Source organism: Lepisosteus platostomus, chromosome 10 (genome assembly GCF_059453375.1).
Source record: "Lepisosteus platostomus isolate fLepPlt1 chromosome 10, fLepPlt1.hap1, whole genome shotgun sequence".
Taxonomy (NCBI): domain Eukaryota; kingdom Metazoa; phylum Chordata; class Actinopteri; order Semionotiformes; family Lepisosteidae; genus Lepisosteus; species Lepisosteus platostomus.
Window position 1 is genome coordinate 7,823,008 of NC_142620.1, and position 21,981 is coordinate 7,844,988.

The window sequence follows — 21,981 nt, forward strand, 5'->3', positions numbered from 1 at the left end:
TAGCCTCGTAGAGCAGTAAGTAGGTTTTGTTTTTTTGCAGTAATCCTAGCTCTTTTACACTGGTGCGGTATCGATTAAGAATAGAAATTGGCGGCGAGATTAGTGAACGTTTAGCGTGCAGTGTGAGTGAGGAGGTGCAGAGATGGAGAGAGAAGGAGGGGGATGGGCTCTGCTTTGTCAGCATGTATGGGTGCCTGCCTGCCACTACCAGGCTGATACAGAGAGACTTTCTCCGTGCAGGGCGGAAGATGAGAGAAACCTGTTTTGCCTACCACCACCCCCAACATTTTTTTCAATTGCATGAAGCAGAGATCTACTACCTGAATGAAATCACCGTTTTAGGTGCATTGTTCGCTGCAGAGAGATCAGTGCGATGGACTGAGCTAACAGGCTGTTATGAAAATGGTACAGCCCCACTAGTCTTGACACATGAGCTTAGGACATCTCATGTTGCCTGTGTTGCTGCATGCAGTGCAAGCTTCACCTTTCACAAAGACAAGGAAGCCCTTGATGGGGAAAAATCTGGAGACCTTAAAGTCAACACATTTAACCAGGCAGCAAAGTCACACAAATTTAAAATGTAAAAAAAAAAATGCAGAGCAGAGATCAAGGCATAAAATCTAGTAGCAGGTTCACTTAAACAAGGCTTATCAAGTCATGGCCTTCCACTAATGAGTATAAATTGACAGTAGCATCTAAACTGAACTTGATTGGCTGACCTGATGTCTTCATTTGACTGTTGTATTATATGAAAATAAGAGGCTTTCAAAGGCGCCTGAAAATGAAAGCATTTCTTGTCATCTGATTATCGTACAGAATAATAAGCTTAATCTACTGGCCTGCTAAATACTGCACGGGGCATGTTTTCAGTCAAGACTTGCAGAGATAATCACAGAATATAGTAAATGATATATAGTACCAATATATGTACTACAGAATTTGTCAAGTATGGCTGAGTCTGTCTGGTTTCTGTGGCATGCAGGGGATCTGCTCAGAGAATGTCATATACAGTTGAGAAATGGTTCATTTCCGTAGCAGAGCCTGTCTAAATATTCCAACGAAATAGTTCATAGTTAACCTGGGGAACCTGGGGCTAATATTTGCTTCCATTTTTTTTAGGCATACAATTTATATTGTCAGAAACAAGCACCCTCCTGTAAAAGGATAAATCATGCTCCCTGAACTTAACAGTCGCAGGAAGAGGGACTACAAACTGCTGCTGAATTGTAATGCGCGTTGTTCACTGTGACACAGGTAGAGCAGTGTGCACTTCTCTGATCTCCCCAGATGTAGCAAACGAGCTGATGTGCTTCTCAGAGCAGACGGAAATAATCCCGTTTTAAGAGGGATTTGGGGCTTTTCCCATTAAAATGTAGGCTGAATTATGTGACAGTGCTTGGCTTTGTGGTGAGCTTTTAGAACACAAGAACAGTTACACATAGAAAGAGGCCTTTCATCTCATCTTGTTCATTTGGAGTTTTTCCCTGCTCTGTTGTTAGCACATATGGATTGGGACCTAGGATTTAATATCATATCGGTGCATAAACATTATGCTGTCAAGTCATCTTCCATGAATCTTACATTAGTCTTAAATCATTTTAATTTTGTCCGTGACAGTGACAAAAGCATTCTCTCTCACTATTTTTATCTGGCAATATTCTAACAATATATTGGTTGGTCTAAACTAGATCGCACATTCAGACATGAAAAGTATGATTTCTCAAGGGATTGCTGGAACAGATAATTCAGTACATAGCTCCTCCCTCTCCAATATCTGGGTGAGTCGCACAGTTCACAGATCACACATTCTGCTGCTTCTTAAAGTGTCTGTACATCTGGCCTCTGACTCCAGAGCTCCATTGCTCAGAGTCCCTGCCTTTGTTTGAACATGGACAACACTCGGTGAGGGTGATTTCCAGGCACAGGCCCTGTGAGCAGCAATGCTTGATGGCCTGAATGGTTGCAGGGTGAAGAAGCTGAAGGATACACTGGCCACGGTACAGCAGCTGGACAAGAACATGAGTAACCTGCGCACCTGGCTGTCCCGCATCGAGGCAGAGCTGGCCAAGCCCGTGATCTACACCATCTGCGGCGATGAGGAGATCCAGAGGAAACTAGCAGAACAGCAGGTGGGTGGAGGACTCGCAAGGACCTTGTTTTTTATTATTTCCTAGAACAAACAGATTAAAAAAACAGATATTTATTCAACAGGTATCTTCAAAAGCTGGCATATTTCGTACAGCCAGAAGGCTGATCTGTGGTGGGCTCCTGTCCTGTGATCTTAATGGGTTGCAGGAGGCAGCTGTGCTATAGAGAGATTGTACTTATGGCCAGCAGGAGAGATTTCCACTGAACAGACTTGTATGGGACTTTTGCAGGAGGGAAGGTTCACCTACTGTCTCTTAATAGATGTTAACTAGAAGAAAATAAGTCACAGTCTTCTGCATTTTGCAGTACATCTTGTCTGATGGCTGAGAAGCCAAGACGGGCAGAAGTACTTGGACAAGGGCAAAAAACAACTTTGATCGTGACAGCAGTGGGCCTCTGCAGAGGGAGGAAGTGTCACAGGTTCCATTACTGCAGTGACGGATGGCAAATAGACAAGGAATACATTAACATCCTATTTCACCTCCTGCACTGTGTAGACATCTTATTACTACTAATTGTTGGGGTCCCTAGTAATTCTGCACCCCCAGCAAAGGGAGTACTGGCCTTCTGTGACAATAATGGAGTACTTATTGCTGTTGCTGGTAGTCTATCCATCTTCATTCCGTTAGCTGTTGTGGCTAACATAATCTTGGCTGTAAAATCCCTAAAGAAAGAAAGATGCTACAAGCACTGACAGCAGAGAACAACGCAGCAGATATCCAAAGATTCTCATGTTTAATTAACACCGTCAGTGTGGAAATGAGCAGCAGAAGGGTTAACTGCACTGGTTGCTTGCGAACTCCTGTAAGGTGATTTGCATGTTTTTAATCCTGGGTCAGAGATGGAGTGCACCCATGTTTCTTTCTGCTCCATTGCTTATTAATACTCATTAACATCTCAAAACAAACTGGGTAGCCCCTCAGCTTTACAAAGCCAATCTTAATTACCTTGTAGGAAAGCGAACTTGGCCTTGGTGCAATACATCTAATGACCCAGTGTAAAGATTTTGACTGGAGCAAAAGGGATTATGCTTCGGTATTTACGTGTTATCCAGATTTCTTAACATAGTATGCCACCCAGAGAGCCTGTTTAAGCCCTTGTGAAGTTATATTATATAAGTTATATAAGTGATATCTGCTACAGTGAAATGGGGTTATTGGGTGCTATAGCTCAACAGAGCCTCTGAGGGTGCAACTTCCTCAAAGCAACTTGCGGAAGATGTTCCTCTCGCTCAGATGATGGTAAGGACATGAGAATGTTTATGCATGAAGTATTAAAACTTGATAATACGCTGCATTTGCAAAATATTTTTTTAAGCACAGTTAATCTCCTAACTAAGAGCGGTAAACCATTTTTACATCTGCTTCTCGGTGCCTCTCCTCCACTTCAGTTTCTAGTTGCACTATGTGTAATTTGTCAAGTGTAAGTTTCTCTTTTTGAAGGGCGGTTTTAAGAGTTTAACACACATGCTCACTGGGTTCATTTTGCTTGTAACTGGAGGTTCAGTCTCCTGCAGGCCTGTGGCTGTGCAGGGATCATGAAGGCCAGGAAGACAGTTGCCAACAGGCACTTTACCGAGTAAACAAAGTCTTGGTCTCATTGGGCATCTTCACACCACACTCTCATTTCATCAGACGTGGCTAGAAGTGAAAGATATGTAAAAGCTGTACTTCCTGCAGAGTGAAATAGCTGTTCTGCCAGCAAGATCCTCTTGTTAGACTTGTAGGTCTTTGTGCACGTAGAGTATGTGTATCTGCAGAGTAAGAATAACAACAACAACTAATATTATACTAAATTACATTTACTTACGTAGCATAAATACATTTAAAAAATGATTCCAAAAGCTCTTCACCTCACAGCAGGTCAGCAAGCAATAAACTGTAACTATTAGGAAAGGCTCATGCACATCAGTGTGTTTTAAACTGTATTGGAGTCTTGGAGTAAAAGAGCTGGACGAGTAGTTGCTCACATAGTGCAGGGTGAGTATACACTAGACTCCACAATGTGCAGAATGCGGGGCTAGATGAAGGGACATTGCAGAACTGCTCTTCAGGTGAACATGAAGGGAATCCACTCTGTCGCCCTTATGCATCAGCGGGGTCTGCAGACTTGTAAACTTCCTCTGCGTTCGTGCGCGCGCGTGTGTCCCAGGACCTGCAGCGAGACATTGAGCAGCACTCGGAGGGCGTGACGTCGGTCCTGAACCTGTGCGACGTCCTCCTGCACGACACGGACGCCTGCACCAGCGAGACGGAGTGCGACTCCATCCAGCAGACCACCCGCAGCCTGGACCGCCGCTGGAGGAACATCTGCGCCATGTCCATGGAGAGGAGGTTTAAGTGCGTGGTGCCGCCTTGTCTGGGGACACTCGGCCCCATCACCCACACCTTCTGCACAGGGCTGCTCGATAGCATGGTCTTGATGCGGGGCATGTTGGCTTGATGGCTGAGAGATTCCTGTTCAGATATGGAGATGGGTGGGGCTTGAACAGAGCCGGAGCGAAGCAGGGAGCAGAAATTATTCCGACATCTCTATCCTCCCTTTAATTTTCCTTTTGTGCAAAACTCGACACACGTTTTCACATTGATGTACAGTACAGTAAACCCTCTGTTTAATGGACTGATAAGGGGGAAGGGATGTCCATTTTTTCCAAATGTCTGTTACATCACAAATTATGTTTTTTTTCAGGTAAAAAACACACTATCACACTATCATATGAAAACATAGGTATTTGTGTGTTTAATGGAACTCCTTCACTTATTCTTCAAACAATTGCAAGTAACACAGTCAATGAAGAGTGTCCCTGTGCCTTCTGTAACATAAATATACAAGCGGTTTATTTCACGTGTCAGAAACATACAGTATTGTATCAAAACCATCAACGCCCATCATAAGTATCTGACCTTCTCTTACAGGGCACCATTGATATTCCTGAATGTTAAACTTATGTAGCGTTCTATTTTTAACTTGTTTTTACTATTTTCTCATTGTTCCAGGGAAAGGCCGGCTGTATTTCTGATTTTACAGATAAAATTCCCCTTTTAGCAGTTTTTTTATCTGTGAAATCCGAAGTCCGCTGACCCGAGGGTTTACTGTACTTTGGAATGTTGTAAACAGCGAGGACCCCAAAGCTATAAAATAGTTGACCTACTTTGTGCCACCCCAGGATCGAGGACACCTGGAGGCTGTGGTGCAGGTTCCTGGAGGACTATTCGCGCTTCGAGGACTGGCTGAAGACCGCCGAGAGGACGGCGGCCTCTCCCAACTCCGCGGAGGTCCTCTACACCAACGCCAAGGAGGAGCTGAAGAAATTCGAGGTAGCACCTTGTTTAAAAACCGCTCGAAACACAGCGGGCCTCTTCTAGGACAGAAAGCCCTCTACCTGTTGGGGTGTTTACTGCGTATGCACCAGACCATCCTATTAATAAATACAATTGCAGACATTTATGACTAGTGTGATGCTGGTGAAAACAGTATTTCTGGTCAACCTCAACTTTCAACAACTCAACAAGTAGTGGATTATAAAAACCCTCTTTTACACATGAGTTCATCCTCGCCTTATTTCTTGTCCTCTTTATTCTGCTGTGTGAGTCTGAAGGAACTGCCATTTGCTCTGCATTCGCTCAGAAATTAGACACTTTCTGTGTTCTGTTAGACCTCGCACACAGCAGAGAGAAGGATTTGAAAAGTTAAGGAGAAAATAACTTGATACTGATTAGAGAGGAGGTTACTCTCGGGAGAAATCCTATTCTCTTGGTGTCACTATGAAGCTAGAGATTCACGGATTTGGATATTCATCTGATCATATCAACATCCCTCTTCGACAAGCAAGGCACTTCTGCATGTTTCTGCAGATGCTTTCAGAGTGAGATTGTTTAAAAAAAAAACTGAGATCTTTTTTTCAGCCTGTATCTGTTTTGATCAGTAAATGTTCTGGACCCTTTTACAATAAAATCTGTTAAAATGTCTGGTCTTAGTGAATATTTTAACCGCAAGGGAACTGTCTTCCTTGTCTTTGGAAGGAAAATTTAAAACATCCACATGCCCACATGTGACCGCTCCAAATCCCTGTGATCTGGATTTGTTTCGCAAGCATACAGGAGTTGTAAAGTCAAGGAGTGTGGGGCAGGAATGTCACACATGTTGGTCACAGTCATTGCATGTGTAGGCAATGAGCCTTCAGCTACTGTACAGTCAGTTCCTAAGGGGAGCCAGAATCACAGACGGGACCTCCAGTTGAGCTCTCATGGAAAGTCTGGATTCTGCCAGGGAGGGAACGATTGCTCCTGTTCGCTTCCCTTGGCCTGACGGAGGTCACTCATCTCCCTTCCTCCCCTCTCTCCCAGGCATTCCAGAGGCAGGTCCACGAGCGTCTGACCCAGCTGGAGCTGGTCAACAAGCAGTACCGGCGCCTGGCCCGAGAGAACCGCACCGACGCGGCCAGCCGCCTCAAGCTCATGGTCCACGAGGGGAACCAGCGCTGGGACAACCTGCAGAAGAGGGTGTCCGCCATCCTGAGGAGGCTGAAGGTGGGTCTTTCTCCCCTCCTGGCAGCTGGCAACCCAGGGACTGTCCTAAAGTCTGTCGTTCTTGTATACCTCATCACTGGTCAGGACGGATGAAAGATGTCTGTGGGTTCTGTTCCTGTCAAGTTCCTGGTGGTGTTGAGGTAAGTATAGAAGCCCCTGTACTACAGTACAACATGGGCAGAGGAGGAATGTGCCAGACATGTCTCATCTCTAGATCTCCAGCCATCTCTGACTTCAATACCATTCTGTCTGTCCACACCCTTCCAGAGAAGATGTAAAGACCTGGTTGAATTTTGTTCAACCAGTTTGAAAACTGTGATGGAAGTATGTACTCAATGTATCTCAGTGAAAATATGTCAATTAAAAGATATACAGTATATTTAGCAAATAAGTTTCAAAACCTGGAACCTTTTAGTGCTTATATTTTTTAAATTGTTATACATTAGCTCAGGAACCCGTATTAATATAGAGATTACAGTTAAAACAGGTAGAATTTTCTGGTGACAATTACTCAAGTAACCCACAGAGGTCACAGAGAGCACATTCAGAAAAATACTTCTAAAGATTACTAGATTGATCCCATACTTTCTTTTAGGAATCCTGAACCGTGTTCAGAACAGGTCCAGCAGTACGTCAAATTAATTCATGTTGCTGTCAATGTTGAAAGATGTCCTACTTTGTCCTGCCACTAGGGGATATCCTGTTGAAATATCAAGGCAGCCCAGTCCACATCAGCTGAGATTCAAGCAGTTGCTTTTACTGATCTATATTTGTACTGCCTGAACTGTCAGAATTAAAATGCAATGTTTCATTACGTTTACTATAAGCACTTTTCTTTTATGAACCTCTGTGGGACATAGTCTGAACTTGACCTTTTCCACGCTTTTTTAAAAAGTTTTTTTTTTGCTTTTTATCAAATCAAGTGAAAGAGAAACAATTTTAGAAAAGCCTTGCCTCACATTGGTATAATAATCAAGGGGGTACGTTCATTTTGACTGATGAAATCTGCAGAATGTTTTCATTGATTTGGGCTAGTCTCTCAGGTGGAGCTGATGCAGACACATATCTATAATATAGCCTGCTGGAAGACTGTGTATTGGACCCTCTGGCTGTGTTTCCCTGCTTCTCACGCCTCCCTGACTACTCCTTATCAGAATCCTTCAGATGTGGTGTGTAAAGAATAACTATTGAAAGATTGTTAGTTTCTTTAGATGCAGTTCCTCTGGTTGTGTGGGTGGGCGTAGGATATCCATCGGAATATCAGACAGAAAGTATTTGAGCAGTTCCTGTCCTGGATCGCTACGCTGCCTGCCCGCTCCAGACCCCAGAGAGCACCACTTTCATCTCGCTCCTTCTCCGCCCTTTCCCGCCCACAGCACTTCACGTCCCAGCGGGAGGAGTTTGAGTCCACGCGCGACGGGATCCTGGTGTGGCTGACGGAGATGGACCTGCAGCTGACCAACGTGGAGCACTTCTCCGAGAGCGACATCGAGGACAAGATGAGACAGCTCAATGTGAGGCTCCAGCGCGGCTCGTTCGCTCGTTCGCTCGCTCCCGTCTGCCCGTGGTTAAACTGCTCACAGGGGTGCCAGAGTTGCCAGGGTTTTTAAACTGGGGTTCTTTCCTTATTTGGAAAAGGTATTCGGAAACACACGGGTGGAAATTGTTGAATGTAAAAGGCCCACAGTGAGATAGATGGGCTACAGCCGATCATCCCTGTTTTCAATTCAAGGTGCGTTATTAGCATGACCGATGGGTACAATCAGTGTTGCCAAAGCAAATAAAATAATGAAATTCACATGAAACAAAACAAAAAATAAAATTAATATAAAATCTACAGACATTTACAACAATGACATATTTTAAAATATTTACATATACTGTAGACAGAAGGCGCATTATTGGGAGACAGACTCACTGTTCCTCAGGCTGTGACAGGAGATCACATACTGGGCTGTTTAAACTGTTTCCAGGGAGTACAGTTATACAGTTTTCACCCACTGTATCTGCAGGTTGTAGAGTGCTGTGAATCCAGAAGGTCTCTAAATCCTCACACCACAGCACCTGGACTAGTAAGGTCCACAGCGCTAGGCAGGGTAAAGCCCAGCAATCGCATGCTGTTCTAGCAGGTTTGTGTTTGCGTTTGCGTGCACACAGGGGTTCCAGCAGGAGATCATGCTGCACACCAACAAGATCGACCAGCTGATCGTGTTCGGGGAGAACCTGATCCAGAAGAGCGAGCCCATGGACGCCGTGCTGATCGAGGACGAGCTGGAGGAGCTGCACTCCTACTGCCAGGAGGTCTTCGGCAGGGTGGCGCGATTCCACCACCGCCTGACCAGCCGAGGGCTTGTGAGTGTCTGCAGGGGTTGGGAGGAGTCCTGCACAGTTACTTAATCTGGCCCAACTGCAGTCCTAATCAGGCATTAATTAAGGGCTGCCCACAAACCTTGTAGGCATTGGCCCCTGCCAGGCCAGACTGCTTACCTCTTGTTCCCAGATCGGTGTGCTTGAAGGTTCTGCGCTGTGCTCTACGTGGCGGGAACAGTGTTGGATTGGAAGGGGTTGTGTATAGCTTTGTGAAACTTTATTCTGGAAAATCCTGGGTATTTATCATGGGTCGTGAAGCCCGGTGAAATTTGGGAGAGGTATGCTGAATGGAGGAGAAAATGCGCGCATGGCAGAGAAGCGAATCGTTTCTCTTCTATTGAAACAGTACGGGAAGGGGATTGATATTGTGGGTTTCTGTCTCTCGCTGTCTGCCTCGTGTGATGACGCCCTTGTCCCCCCTGTGCCCAGATGTCGGAGGAGGAACGGGAGCTTTCTGACCGTGACACTGACCTGGACGAATCCTCAGAGCTGCAGGGGGTGTGCTGGGAAGGGGGAAAGGAGGGTCCCGAGACCTCGCCCAGTCACCAGGCCATGTGCCACCTGATGCCCCCAGCCCCTGGCCAGGAGCGCTCGGGCAGGGAGACGCCCGTCAGCGTCGACTCCATTCCCCTGGAGTGGGACCACACCGTGGACGTGGGGGGATCTTCGTCACACGAGGATGAGGAGGAGGCTACTTACTACAGCGCACTGTCAGGTACCCTACTCTCTGCTTAATGGACATTGTCTACACCAGGGGTGTGTGTACCTATTGAAAGACTTCAGGCCTTCCAGAGCTTCTGTTGCTGAATTACTCCTTAATTGTATAAGTATCCTTTATGTTTAAGTATCCCCTAATTACAAAACAGGCACTAATGAGGCACTAACTACAAAACTGTTTGAATATACCAGGGGGTAATTCACTTTTATAGCTGTGGTGCAGTCCATAGCAAATTTTAACATGATCTCTTCTTTATGATATGATGGAAATCAGGAAGCACACAGTACCAGTTATATTCCTCTTCCTAGCTTTGACCTAAACAAAATACACACAGCCTTTCTTACACTAATGCAGAACCCATGTTCTTACTATTTTACATTTTTTCCCCTAAAATTTACACTTATCTTCTTGCAACAGTGGTGGTATTCCCCACATGTCAACTCCAGTTGCTATTGCAGGTTTTTCAGTGAAGGTACCAGACTGCTTCGATATTTTTAGACCCTTTCGGCAGATGTTTCAGCAAAAATAAAAAATGTTAGGGTGCTTGCACTGGCTGGACGTTCAGAATTGGCACCTCCGATGTTTACATGTAGCAGAGGATGTACTGTACCACAGGTTTGACAGTCTGAGTGCGACCAATGGAAAAAGTTGGAAGGCTTTCGAAAACTGTTAATTAAACTCTCTTTAAGAACCTAGTTCATTAAAGGAAAATCATCCCTTGATCATTCCTAGTTAGATCCAGTTGGATGTTCTACAGGGGCTTGGCCCTATGACAGCAGACAGCCTACACTACAATGTCTTTACCAAGACTGTCTCATTCCTGAGGTGTAGCCCATGTGTTCCACATTACAGGATTAAAGACAAGGCAGAACATTCTGCAACTCTGCGTTGTTTTTACTTTGCCTTATTGAAAGCAGAGCTGTCAGTACAGTGTAAATCTGTCAGCACCATGTCCTGTGGGACTTCTTTCCTCCTCTCAGCTGGAGCTGCCTGGCGGTAAAGACAACATAATCAGGCTCTTATTTGAAACAGTTTTATCACCTCTTCAGTTAGACTCATTTCCAGGTTTTGGGAAAGGTAGTCATCTTTTTTATTTCTTTTATCTTCAAGTTGTGAAAAGTGTTGCATTTAGGAATTTTATATCATTTTTTACAATGGAAACTTGTTTATAGGGAGGTTTTTTTTCACATATTGGTATCCGACATCTGGGCTTTTTCCTAACCAGCTTGTTGCAGCTGGTGTGATGCCGCGCTCCATGTATCTGCCTGGCCTTGGACAGTCTGTGGTTGCAGATTGAAAGGCGTTATTTTCATTCGTCCTGCCTCCCCCTTTCCCTGGAATCCCAGAGAACGGATGCTTTGTAGAACTGCCAGTACAGAAGATCCATTAAGTGGAGACCGACGTAATGAATTCTTTTCTTTCAGATGTAGAAATCACAGAAAATCCAGAGTCCTTTGTTAAAACGACGGCAAAAACGTTGAAGGAAACCTCTGGTAGGCACTTGCTCCATGCATGTGTCTTTGCTGTGGTCTGATCATGGCAAGGCATGAAATAAACTCTCGATGAGCCATCCCTCGTCCCCGCACGCCTCACTGCCCTGTGTCCCATTCCCTCCATCTCCCTGCTCCCTATTATTTGCTCTTTCTCTCCCTGGTTCCTGGGCTACTGGGAGAGGACAGAGGCCGGAACAACTGTCCACATTAAAGCTCTTCTGACATTTCCATGTCTTGTTTTTTTGCTTCCTCTCTTACTAACGTATTGAAGCAACCAGCCACTAATAGTTTGAGATTCCAGAGCTCTGATCTTAAACTGAAAAGCTGCTGAAATGTTGAGGATCTAAGGTCCAGGGGGATGCTGTGGTTTAAAGCTGTGTTTGGGGGTGGTCTGGCCATGTGCACGCAGTTGACAATGGGTATGGCTTCCTGCTGCACTGTGGAGCAGTGGTGTGCTACAGCAGTGGTTCGCAATCCTCATCCTGAGGCACAGCTCTGTCTTCTGGCTTTTGCTCCTGCTAAATTCTGAATAGCAGATGAAGTTTAAATGTCTGTTTTAGGTGTGCTTTCTGTCCAAAAGGGTGTCTAGATTTTGTAATTGGCACTCTCTTTATTCAGGTGTGTCAGCTGAAATGTAGCCAGTCTGACTAAAGCAGGAGGAAAACACTGGCAATGTGCAATACATTCTCACCTGTGTCTGTTCGTTAACTGATCTCCTGTTGAGAGCTTCTTATTTGGGTCTAAGGCAGCACATTATTTTAGTTAGCAAGTAAATTAGCCAACTGAGGAGAGACTGCATAAAGTTCTGTGTGATAATGTTATTGGAAATTGAATTATTAACCTCGTCTTTTTAACAAAAAAATAGTGTACAAAAGTCTAAACAAGCAAGCGGATCAGGTAGAGGTACAGTACCAGTTAGCACTCGTGATGAATAGCCATGTGGAATGAAAACCAGCAGCCACAGTCAGTCCAGGACTGTGAACCACTGTCCTACAGCAATGTTTGTGGCTGCTCAATACAGTTTGATCACCGAGTGCATTTCCTTGCATGATAAGGAAATGCATAAAAACACCGCCATTGTTTCTGTGATGTATTGCTGCATGTGGTAAAATGAGTTTGCCTGGACTGAGTTCAGATCCTTAGAATCATGTTCCAAAGGGGTCTTAAGTTATTGAGTCATGGTAATTGCAAATATCTTTTATGTATCTTACTAATTTATGGTAGTGCATTGCTTTGTTTTTTATTTCTTTCTGCAATTCCTACTTCCTTAGTTCCTTCATTTTTTTTACCAGAGATGTTTCAAATTGACTCATCTGATTAAGGAAAGGGAAATTTCATTTCATTTCATTTGCAATATTTTTTTCTGCCACTGATTCCCTTGCAAATACAACCACTGGAAGTTTTCGTTTCCCCCTTCATGACTGAGCAGATGTTGAGGTGGACTGAGACGAGGCGCTCGGTGCTGAGCTCCAGTGTGGTTCTGCACTATTAGGGTGCTGTGGGTAATGGTGTGCCCGTGTGTTGCAGGTAAAGCTGGCTCGGAGCCCCCCAGCTGGCACTCCCCTGAGCCCTTGGACAGCAGGAAGCAGCGCTTCCACCGAGAGATCCTCCAGGGCTTCCACTCCCAGACCCTGGACACCAGCACCCCCTACAAGCCCGGCTATGTGAGTCTGCTGCTTTCGGTCTCTTCAGTAACTACTGGCTACAATTTAGCTACAGAACCACATTCCAAAGAGTTCATGAATAAGGTGCGTGATCAGCCTCTTGCCTTTCAATTCCGTGCGTCCTTTTGCTGTTTCCATGGATTTTTGAGCCAAGGTCAGAGAAATAGAGGTCTTTTTATTGCTCAGCTCAACTTTAAAGACGCTTGGCGTCTTTAAAATAATAATAGTTTCCAACAGTATTATGCTTGGTGCTACTGTTTGTTGCTTTGTAATTTGGTTTTACACACCCTCATTCATCGGCTGTCTAAAGAAGTAACATACTGGACACTCTCTGTGAAAAACGGGGATTGTTGAGATTTCTGGAAGTTTTCCGTAACGCTTTCTCTGTGCATCAGCAGATTCAGCTGACTTTTCTAACTAGGGTAGAACGTAAATTATTTGGCGAGTGAGTGTCCAGTCTCCGGCACTTTCCAGGGGTCACAGCCAATCTGACACTGCCCAGCAAACAACGAGCTATTTTCGCCAGTCTGGCGATTGGGCACCACACTGTGCAGAACACAACACCAGGCATGCTATTTGATTGAGCTACGGGTGACATATCACCCCTGGAACAGGAAAACGCATATCCCCACCATTTCGTGAAGGAATTCCAGTGGCAACACCGAATAAATTTTAGTTTCCCGCCAAGAGCATTTTTATTTAGTAAATACATTTAAAACACTAAAAAAACATTTGTACAATACCTCAAAACACAAGATTATAAAAGGATGTGCAAAAACTAAGACAGTATAAAAGAGAGCTGATTTTCCAGCGTGAAAATCTGACTCTCCCTCCTACATCATGATCCACTGTACACGCAAAGCCGAGCCTGCTAACAGACACAGGGCTAACACAGATTCACTGTGAGGCAGTCAGTAATGCAGATGACCCAGCCCGACTCCTGCCTCTGTTTCCCTCGTCTGTTACAAATGCCGTACCTGTGTCGGTGTCGGGAGTGCACTGAGTGGCCACTAACGGTGCCCATGGCGTTTCAGGTGCAGCTGATGTCGGAGTGCAGTGGCAGCATCGACAGCGTGAAGCGCGTGAAGCTCATCCTGAACGACGAGGAGCTGCTGCCCGAGGAGCAGGGCCTGACAGGGCTGAGCGCGGCCGACACCCAGTCAGGTACCCAGAGAGCAGCACTGTGCTGCACAGCTAGAGGCGGGCAGGAAGGGGCAAATTATTTAGTTTTGAGCTGCATCACAAGAGCAGGAGGAACGGTTATGGCATTGTCAGGCCAGAAACGGACGATAACATGTAGGTAAAGAGGAAAAAGGTACAATATGGACTAGATATTTCTGTTTTTTATTTTTTCCATTTAGCTCTGTTTTTTTTAAGGAAGTTGTTTGTAACTGACAGCTCCATGGTACCTGAATTAGTTGGCTTGTTTGTTCACACCGGGGAAAAAAAAAAACATGCCTGTTGGGCCTGATAATTTCCCTCTGTGTGAGGGCCCAAGTAATAAGTCCCAGTCTGTCTGTGTGGTTCCTCAGGAGTGATTGAGCGCTGGGAGCTGTTCCAGGCCCAGGCGTTGAGTGAGGAGATCCGCATCAAGCAGAACCTCCAGCAGTGGCAGCAGCTCAACTCTGACCTCTGTGACATCACGACCTGGCTGAACCAGGTCCGGCCCCAGCTGGAGCAGCTGCAGAAACTGGAGTCCTCAGCTAGCATCCGGGACATGGAAAACAACATTAAGAAGCTTAAAGTAGGTTTTCCCCATTAACTGCAGTTAGACCTGCAGGAGGACAAGGAATGCAGTGCAATGTTGGCTTCTTGCCTTAGAAGAGAACAGCAAGACATACAATACAGGTCTCTTTTTTATGTAAAACTCTTTTTTATGTAAAAAAAAAGTGAAGATATTCCATAGAACCCTATAGATTATTAAGAAACCAGGAAGAACTTTCTATTTTATGCACCTGAGGTACAAACAAATAAAGATAAACTTTCAGTTTTAACTTAAGAAAATCTCAGGTCGACACTCTCCTACTGTCCGTTGGGAAAGATGTCTGTGTTCGTTTCCTTGTGTCGGAAACTCATTAAGGTGTGATGCAATTTGCAGGAGATGCAGAAAGCGTTCGCCAACTACAAGGCAGTGATGATCTCCATCAACCTGAGCAGCAAGGACTTCCAACAGGGCGACAGCATTGAGTCCCAGGAGCTGCAGGCTGGCCTGAAGGAGATGAACCAGAGCTGGGTGCAGGCGTCCAGTGACTTGGAGCACTGGGAGGAGGGGCTGCAGAACGCTCTGATGCAGTGCCAGGTACCTACAGCCGCAGAGCACTGCTGTACTGCTTCAGCTCCTCAGCACAGGCACTGAGTGTAAGAGCTGGAGTAAGGAAGTACTGGAACGGTTCTGTCTGCAGGGATTTCGCATATCTAGTTTTTCCCATCATGTGCAACGAAGCAACGAAGCTTGTTGAAGCAAAGACCTGCACTGAACACAATTCAGAATTCTGGTCTTTGAGTACCACTGGGCTGTTGAAGAACTTTGCAGGATTTAGGAGATTACAAAAAGACAAGATCTTAACAATGTACCGACTTTATTTGAGCGCCTTTTGGGTGGCTTCTTGTTTTAAAGGAACTTATTTGATCATTTTTCATTTATTTGGCTGACACTTTTATCCAGAGTACTTGGCTGTTCCCAAGGTGGCATTTTACTGGCGCGATCTTCATGAGGTACCTTGCTCAGGGGTACAGAAGCAGTGCTCCAACCAGGATCAGGACCCACAATCTTCCAATTAGCAGACTAGAACCCTAACCACTGCTTCCCAAATGCATCATTTTCTCTTACGCATATCATTCATTCATTTCAGCTTTGAGACTCGCTTTGTTCATTTATCCCGTGGCCTATGATATCTGGATATGTGTTTCTTTAAAATTTGTTTCTCATTTAAGACTGATTGTTAGCTGTGTAAAGGTGTTCATGCCTCTGCGTCACACTTTCTTGCCATTAACATGTTCATTCATGAATTGTACTGGCAGGAAAACCCACAGTGAGTGTCAGTGCAGGACTGTGTCCTTTATAAGGAACGGCTGCTGCTTTAGAGAAGTGTGACTGGTAAGCCTGACAGCTGGTTTGTCTCCTCAGGAGTTCCACGAGACCACACACTCCCTGCTGCTGTGGCTGGCCCACGCCGACAGCCGGCGGTACGCTCTGGACATCCATGACCCCGCCAAGCATCGCAAGGCACTCCTGGTGAGGCAGCTCTTCCAAAACACGCTGTAATCTGCAGGCAATAGGAATACACAGGGAAAAGGGACTAAATTCCAGGAAAACAAAGCTCAGAAAGTAAACTTTTCTTACAATCATTCTCTTAATTCTCCTCTTCTTTCCTATTTGTCTCAAGTAACAGCCTAAGAAGAGGTTTTGTTCAACAGACTTTCATTTACTGTTTGCCTTTGGTTAATTAAATTTAATAGGTTAACCTTCATTGTTCTGTACCACAGAACCTCCCTCAACACTCTTTGTGCTTCCTTTCCAAAGCCATTGAAGTGGTTTTGTAAACTGACCCTGACAGAAGCTGTGCGACTATGACTGGCATGAGCTTGCATGCATACAGCTTCCCTGCTACACTGTCCAAGTCCAGGCAGGTGTAGGCATCTGGAGAATATGGGGACAGAGTGGAGAAGGAATACCTTAATGCCCAACATTTCCCAGCTACATAACTTTCACATTAAGCACAGCGGGAGAAAAGACATGGATTTTAGGGCAGCTGTCCTTGTAATTATCTGTGAGCCGAATCATTCTCCAGCACAAGCACATATCTTTATTTGCAGCACTGCCCAGAATGGATATTTTTATAATTGTTTGGCCACAACAACCCACTATGTACTGGATCGTCATCCAGCTGCAGTCAGAATAAAGCGAATAAATAAAGTTGTGCAGCTGCCTCACAAACAGCCCAGACAGGCCAAGGTTTTACATCAAGGTTTCAGAAGGTGATTTATTTGCTTAAATCCTTTTTTTTTTTACGATATGAGCCTGTTTAGTGTTTCAGCGCCGTTTAGTTTTAGAGTCGTTGGCCTTGTGTGGGAGCTCCATTTCCAATGCTGAAAGAATTCACCTTCAGTCCCTAAGGGATTGGTGAAAGATCGGCCTCAGTCTTGCAGGGCAAAGCCTCTTCCCGCGCAGACGTTGGGGAGCGCCGCGGCCCTGCGGTGCCTGAGCTGACAGGAGCGCCCCCCTGTGGCCTGCCCTTGTGTTGCAGGTCCTCGAGGCGGAGCTGCTGGAGAGGCAGCAGCAGGTGTCCTCCCTGCAGGAGATCTCCGCCCACCTCCTGCTGGGCCCTGGGGAGGAGGACTGCACTGAGGCCAGGGAGCGGGTGCACGTCATCGCCAACAAGCTCAAGCTGCTGCTGCGCCAGGTGGCCGCGGACCTGCAGACCGCGCAGGGCAGGCTGGTGCGTACCAACCCGGCGTGCCACCCGCGTCTGCCGAGCCTCTGGCAGGAGGCATCAGCGTTCAAGACGCCTGCCTGCCAGGATTAAAGGACTCTCCTTGACACGGAGATAAAGACAAGAGCTGAATGTAGTGGAATCTGGCCTTGTTCGTGACGCAGAGTCTGGTCACAAGCCCTCATGACGGAGGGAAGCAGATATTCATACCACAGGCAATGAAAAGCTCTGGGAAAAGAGAGCCGTTCAAAGTCTTTTCTATTTGATTTTTTAGGATTGAGAAATCACTTGCGTCATATTTTACTAGTACGCAAAGCATATTTCACTAGGACGGAAAGCTAGCTTTAACAATTCAGGAAAGGTCTATAATCAGAACCTCCTAGAAATTACTTTCCCCATTTATTTCTTTTTCATTCATGTACAATCGCATTTGATTATGAACTGCCCAAAATTCCAGGGAGCCAGAAGATGGATTAAGATAAACACATCTTAAAATCGTTTACGCATTTATCGACCTGAGCTTAAATGGAGCGATTCATATTCATTTGCAGGACTCGTGCTCTCCCTTTGAGTCAACCGATGAAGAAGACAGTCTGGTAGCAGCTGGCACCTTACTTTCCCAATCTAAAGTAAGATTTTTAAAAATGTCACCATATCGTTCTTATTTGGCAAACAGCACCTCTGCTGTGTTTTGTTCACCAAGCATTAATGTCACTGTGGTGTGTGTGCAGGACACCAGTGGAGAGAAGTCAGATGCTGCCCAGGCTGGAAGCAACAAGTGAGACAAGTTTCCTTTTTCTGTTTTAAACCCTGTGCTTGTATTTTACTGACCTTAGCTTAAAATCTGTTTTAGCATCTAGAGAATTATTTCCCGAGACCATCAATCTTCAGCAAGCTGTAAGATCTGTGGATTGTAGATTTGAAACATTCCTGCTTCTGTTTTGGAAAATGTATTTGATCGAGAACTGCACAGACTCATAAATTTAGAAACGTGCAGAGACAACACGGCCCTAAGTACAGATATTTAATTTTGTAGGAGTACATTTTACATACAGCACACAGTAACACCATGGCAGTAGTTCTTTATTTACCAATTAATGTGCAACTGAGTGGATTGAATGCTCTGCGCAAATATTGAGTCCCCAGCTGGTGTGAAATGTGCTCCCATTTTTCTCCTGCGGAGCAGTTCTCCCAGTACAAGTCCCTCTTCAAGTCAGTGCAATCCCAGATGCTGTGGAACAGCCTGTTGATGCACATCATTCCAAAGCGATAAATCCACATTTGTTACAGTGAATCCCTGCCAGCAGGCCTCCCTGCTGTCTTCCATCGACATTGCCAAACACAAAATAAATGAAATGTTAAATTCAGAGGTAAAATGCTTTTACATATGGTCAGTGAGGAGCAAAGCACCTGCTCATCACATGTATTCAGAACATGTATCGTACAGACAGCCCCCCCCAGCTCTCTTTGTGCAGCAGTACAGTGGAACTCAGGTGCTGCTCTGGTCTTGTTGTGGTAATGTTGTGTTGTTTCTCAGGGGGGGTTGTGCTGATGTGTGGCCTCTCTCCGCAGGACGGTGAAGGAGGAGGGCTCTCCCCCACGCTCCTTCTTCTATCGGGTGCTGAGGGCGGCCTTCCCCCTCCACCTGCTCTTCCTCCTGCTGCTGGTGCTGGCCTGCCTGGTGCCGCTGTCGGAGGAGGACTACAGCTGCACCCTCTCCAACAACTTCGCCCGCTCCTTCTACCCCATGCTGCGCTACACCAACGGCCCTCCGCCCACGTGAGCCCCCCCCCCCCCGGTGCCCTCGCCAAGCTGTCCTTCTGAACTGGTCCACGTCTTCACCCTCCTCCAGGCAGACGAGCGCAGAGTCCTCACCGCTCACAGACACGTTGCCCAGTGCCGGCAAGGCTCTGATTCTCCCCCTTCACCTGGAGAGTCCTCTCCTGTGGTGTTGATGTCACGTTTGGGGGGTCTGAAGTCATGGGCGAGTCACAGAATCACTGGATCAGCTTGGCAGAGCTTGGTACTCAACTGCCTCACCTTGAAGCACCTTAGATCCCTATGGACTTACCTCACAGGGCGCCCTGAAGCTGCAAAAGCCTATTCACAGCAGATACTGAACCATTTTTTTTTGTATGGCGCCTAGAGAGTATCCTCTATTTTTAAAATTTTGTACGTACTGGGTGTGGCTGGAATGAGTGGTTCTGTTTTTATTTGTTTTAAAACGCTCTTTTGTCCCTGCAGCACAGGGAGCGTGTATCCCCCACCGGCTTCCACTTTAGCCTGCAGCTGTATTATGACCCAACTGGTGAATTATGGCCCAACTGGACATGCATAGTATTTTCTCAAGTATTTTAAAGCTGATGGTTTAAAAGTAGTCTTTTCAAGGCAGGATTTTTAAAAAAAAAAACATTAAATGATTTAACGCAATTTTGAAGAGAAATGTTAAGCGTGTCAAGTTATTCCACTCCTTAGACTTGCTAGAAGGAACTGGAGTGAGGGTGGACTGCTTTGTTGGATATCAGGAGGCTCTGTGAAGTGACAGAGATGCACCACTAAAGCCAGTGCAAAAATATCCAAAGTCCTTTTTTTAAAAAAATTTGGTTTTGAATCAACAGTTTAGCATTTTTCTTAAAGTAAAACTTTGAATACTATACACACATAATGATAAATTTTGTTTAGGCTGTAATATTTAAAAGGGTTTAGGTAAGAATTTGTGATTGTAAAGAGCTTAGCCTCCTTTCTTCAGAGATTAAGAACAAAACATTTATTGACAGTATTGGCATTAGAAAGATCTGGGCATATTTTTTCTTCTGTTTTGTGAGCCAAGCCTGGTTTTAAATTTGTTTTCCTCCTCTCATTTCCAGCAGTGCTCAAGAGTGAACTTTCAAGGTGACAAATGGGAGGCACTGTAGAGTGTAAAATGGAAGCTTTCACTGGGCTTATGAAGAGTTTTCTAGTTTAAGTATTTATGTTGATTCCTTTTTATTTGCATGAGGTCTGGCACGCTGTACCGTACTGCAGGACATTTAGTTTTCTTTATGTTGCAATTAATGGCACAAAGTGTAAAAAAGTGTAAAAATGGTGGTGTCTTGAACATTGTACATTTTCTATCCTGCATTACTGTATTTAGAATTTCTATGCCAACTGCTGCACTGTAACAAAAAGACTAAGGAGTTTATAGAAGATGGTGTGTACAATATTTGATTTCTATTTTAAAACTATTTATGGGATGTACAGTGTAAACTCTTTCTACTTGACAATAAACATTGTTTGCCATGTTCATCATGACAGACCTGAATGTTATTTTCAATGTGCCCACAATCTAGCTATTACGCCCACTGTGCAACAGATGTTTGGGTATATGAACAACTGTCATTTTCAGTAACCAGTTTAACATTACAGGATACAGGTGAGCAGGAGTCTAACCTGTCAGGAACAGGCCAGATCCTGGCTGGACTTCATCCTGTTCCAGTACACCTGTATAGCACAGGTATGGAAGAATATGGGGGAAGCAATTTAGAGAATTATTATTTGGACATAAGGAGAACATGAAGACTCAATGCAGAACTGTAAGGCAGAAATGCTATCTACCATGCCATTTACAGATATTAATTTGCTATATACTGTATAGTAGATACTATACATGTAATATGCAGTACAACTAGTGTGCAATTATAGAGTTTGTGTATATTCTTTTTGTACAGTAAGTAGACAGTAAACCTTGCTTGAAACAGTGCAAGTCCTGAAAAAAAGCAGGAGGAGCCATGTGATTGGAACTTGGAGTCAAGGCCACTGGTGAACAGGATAGTGTGATAGGAGATAGGTGACAGGAGCCAGGGGGCCAGACTCTTCCTTCTTCTGGATTAAACTGCTGAGATAAGGTTTCCATGGTTGCGTCTGTTCCTGTTCCTAAATGCACATCTGTAACCATAGCTCTGCACCTCATACAAGGTCAAAGGCCTGTTTACATAAGGTAATTTAACATCTATGACATCCTAGATCATTTATGTTCTAAAATATCTGCACTAAGATATAGAGTGTTATTCTCTGAAAGGACCATTAAATAGGATTATTCCTTACCTTTTCATGCTTTAAAGCAAGAGAGAGTTTAACATTTTTTCAATTTGATTTTCTAAGACCCCAGTTTACTTGAGGTGTTCAATATCAAATGAACGCAAAGAAGAAATTGAAAACATTAAAAACTGAGAACAGGAGACACTTCTTTACCCCTATGGTTGTGAGAGTCTGGAACAAGTTACCCAGAGCTGTTGTTGAAGCTGATGCCCTGGTTTCTTTCAGCAGCATGGCTTTAGATGGTAGGATGAAGCTGGTGCTTCTAAATCAGTGATTCCCAATCCTGCACCTTAGGACCCAAACAGCTGGTGGTTTTCATTCCATCCCGCCTTAATTGGGTAATTGAAGCCTTGATTGATCTAAGTAGTTGCTTCATTGGAATATTTGTGTGTTTTTAGATTTTATTTCACTAACAAAATACAATAGTTCAAGCTCTGCCATGTTTAAGAGCCGGGAACAAAACAAAAAATGATCATGAAGGGTTTGATGGTGTAAACTGAGGGCTCAAATGGAAGAAGAAGTCAACAACTGTGTGGGTCGCCAAACTGG

The 21,981-nt window shown here is 44.9% G+C and overlaps 1 protein-coding gene across 12 annotated transcripts in view; it reads left to right on the plus strand.

Annotated features, from left to right (window-relative positions):
• The window catches only part of syne2b (spectrin repeat containing, nuclear envelope 2b), a 150,860-nt gene extending 130,222 nt beyond the window's left edge, over nt 1-20,638 (plus strand). For 11 of the 12 annotated variants that reach the window (XM_088647850.1, XM_088647849.1, XM_088647857.1 and 8 more), the window contains 17 exons: nt 1,967-2,129; nt 4,300-4,487; nt 5,315-5,465; nt 6,495-6,677; nt 8,054-8,191; nt 8,835-9,029; nt 9,477-9,762; nt 11,190-11,258; nt 12,786-12,922; nt 13,957-14,086; nt 14,455-14,666; nt 15,021-15,221; nt 16,050-16,157; nt 17,170-17,361; nt 17,907-17,984; nt 18,087-18,133; nt 18,928-20,638. In XM_088647850.1, coding sequence (XP_088503976.1) covers nt 1,967-2,129; nt 4,300-4,487; nt 5,315-5,465; nt 6,495-6,677; nt 8,054-8,191; nt 8,835-9,029; nt 9,477-9,762; nt 11,190-11,258; nt 12,786-12,922; nt 13,957-14,086; nt 14,455-14,666; nt 15,021-15,221; nt 16,050-16,157; nt 17,170-17,361; nt 17,907-17,984; nt 18,087-18,133; nt 18,928-19,138 — 2,689 coding nt within the window. In that variant the 3' untranslated portion in view covers nt 19,139-20,638. The remainder of the gene's footprint in view (nt 1-1,966; nt 2,130-4,299; nt 4,488-5,314; nt 5,466-6,494; nt 6,678-8,053; nt 8,192-8,834; nt 9,030-9,476; nt 9,763-11,189; nt 11,259-12,785; nt 12,923-13,956; nt 14,087-14,454; nt 14,667-15,020; nt 15,222-16,049; nt 16,158-17,169; nt 17,362-17,906; nt 17,985-18,086; nt 18,134-18,927) is intronic. The other variant, XM_088647855.1, reaches the window with a different exon arrangement.
• Nucleotides 20,639-21,981: the final 1,343 nt, after the last annotated feature.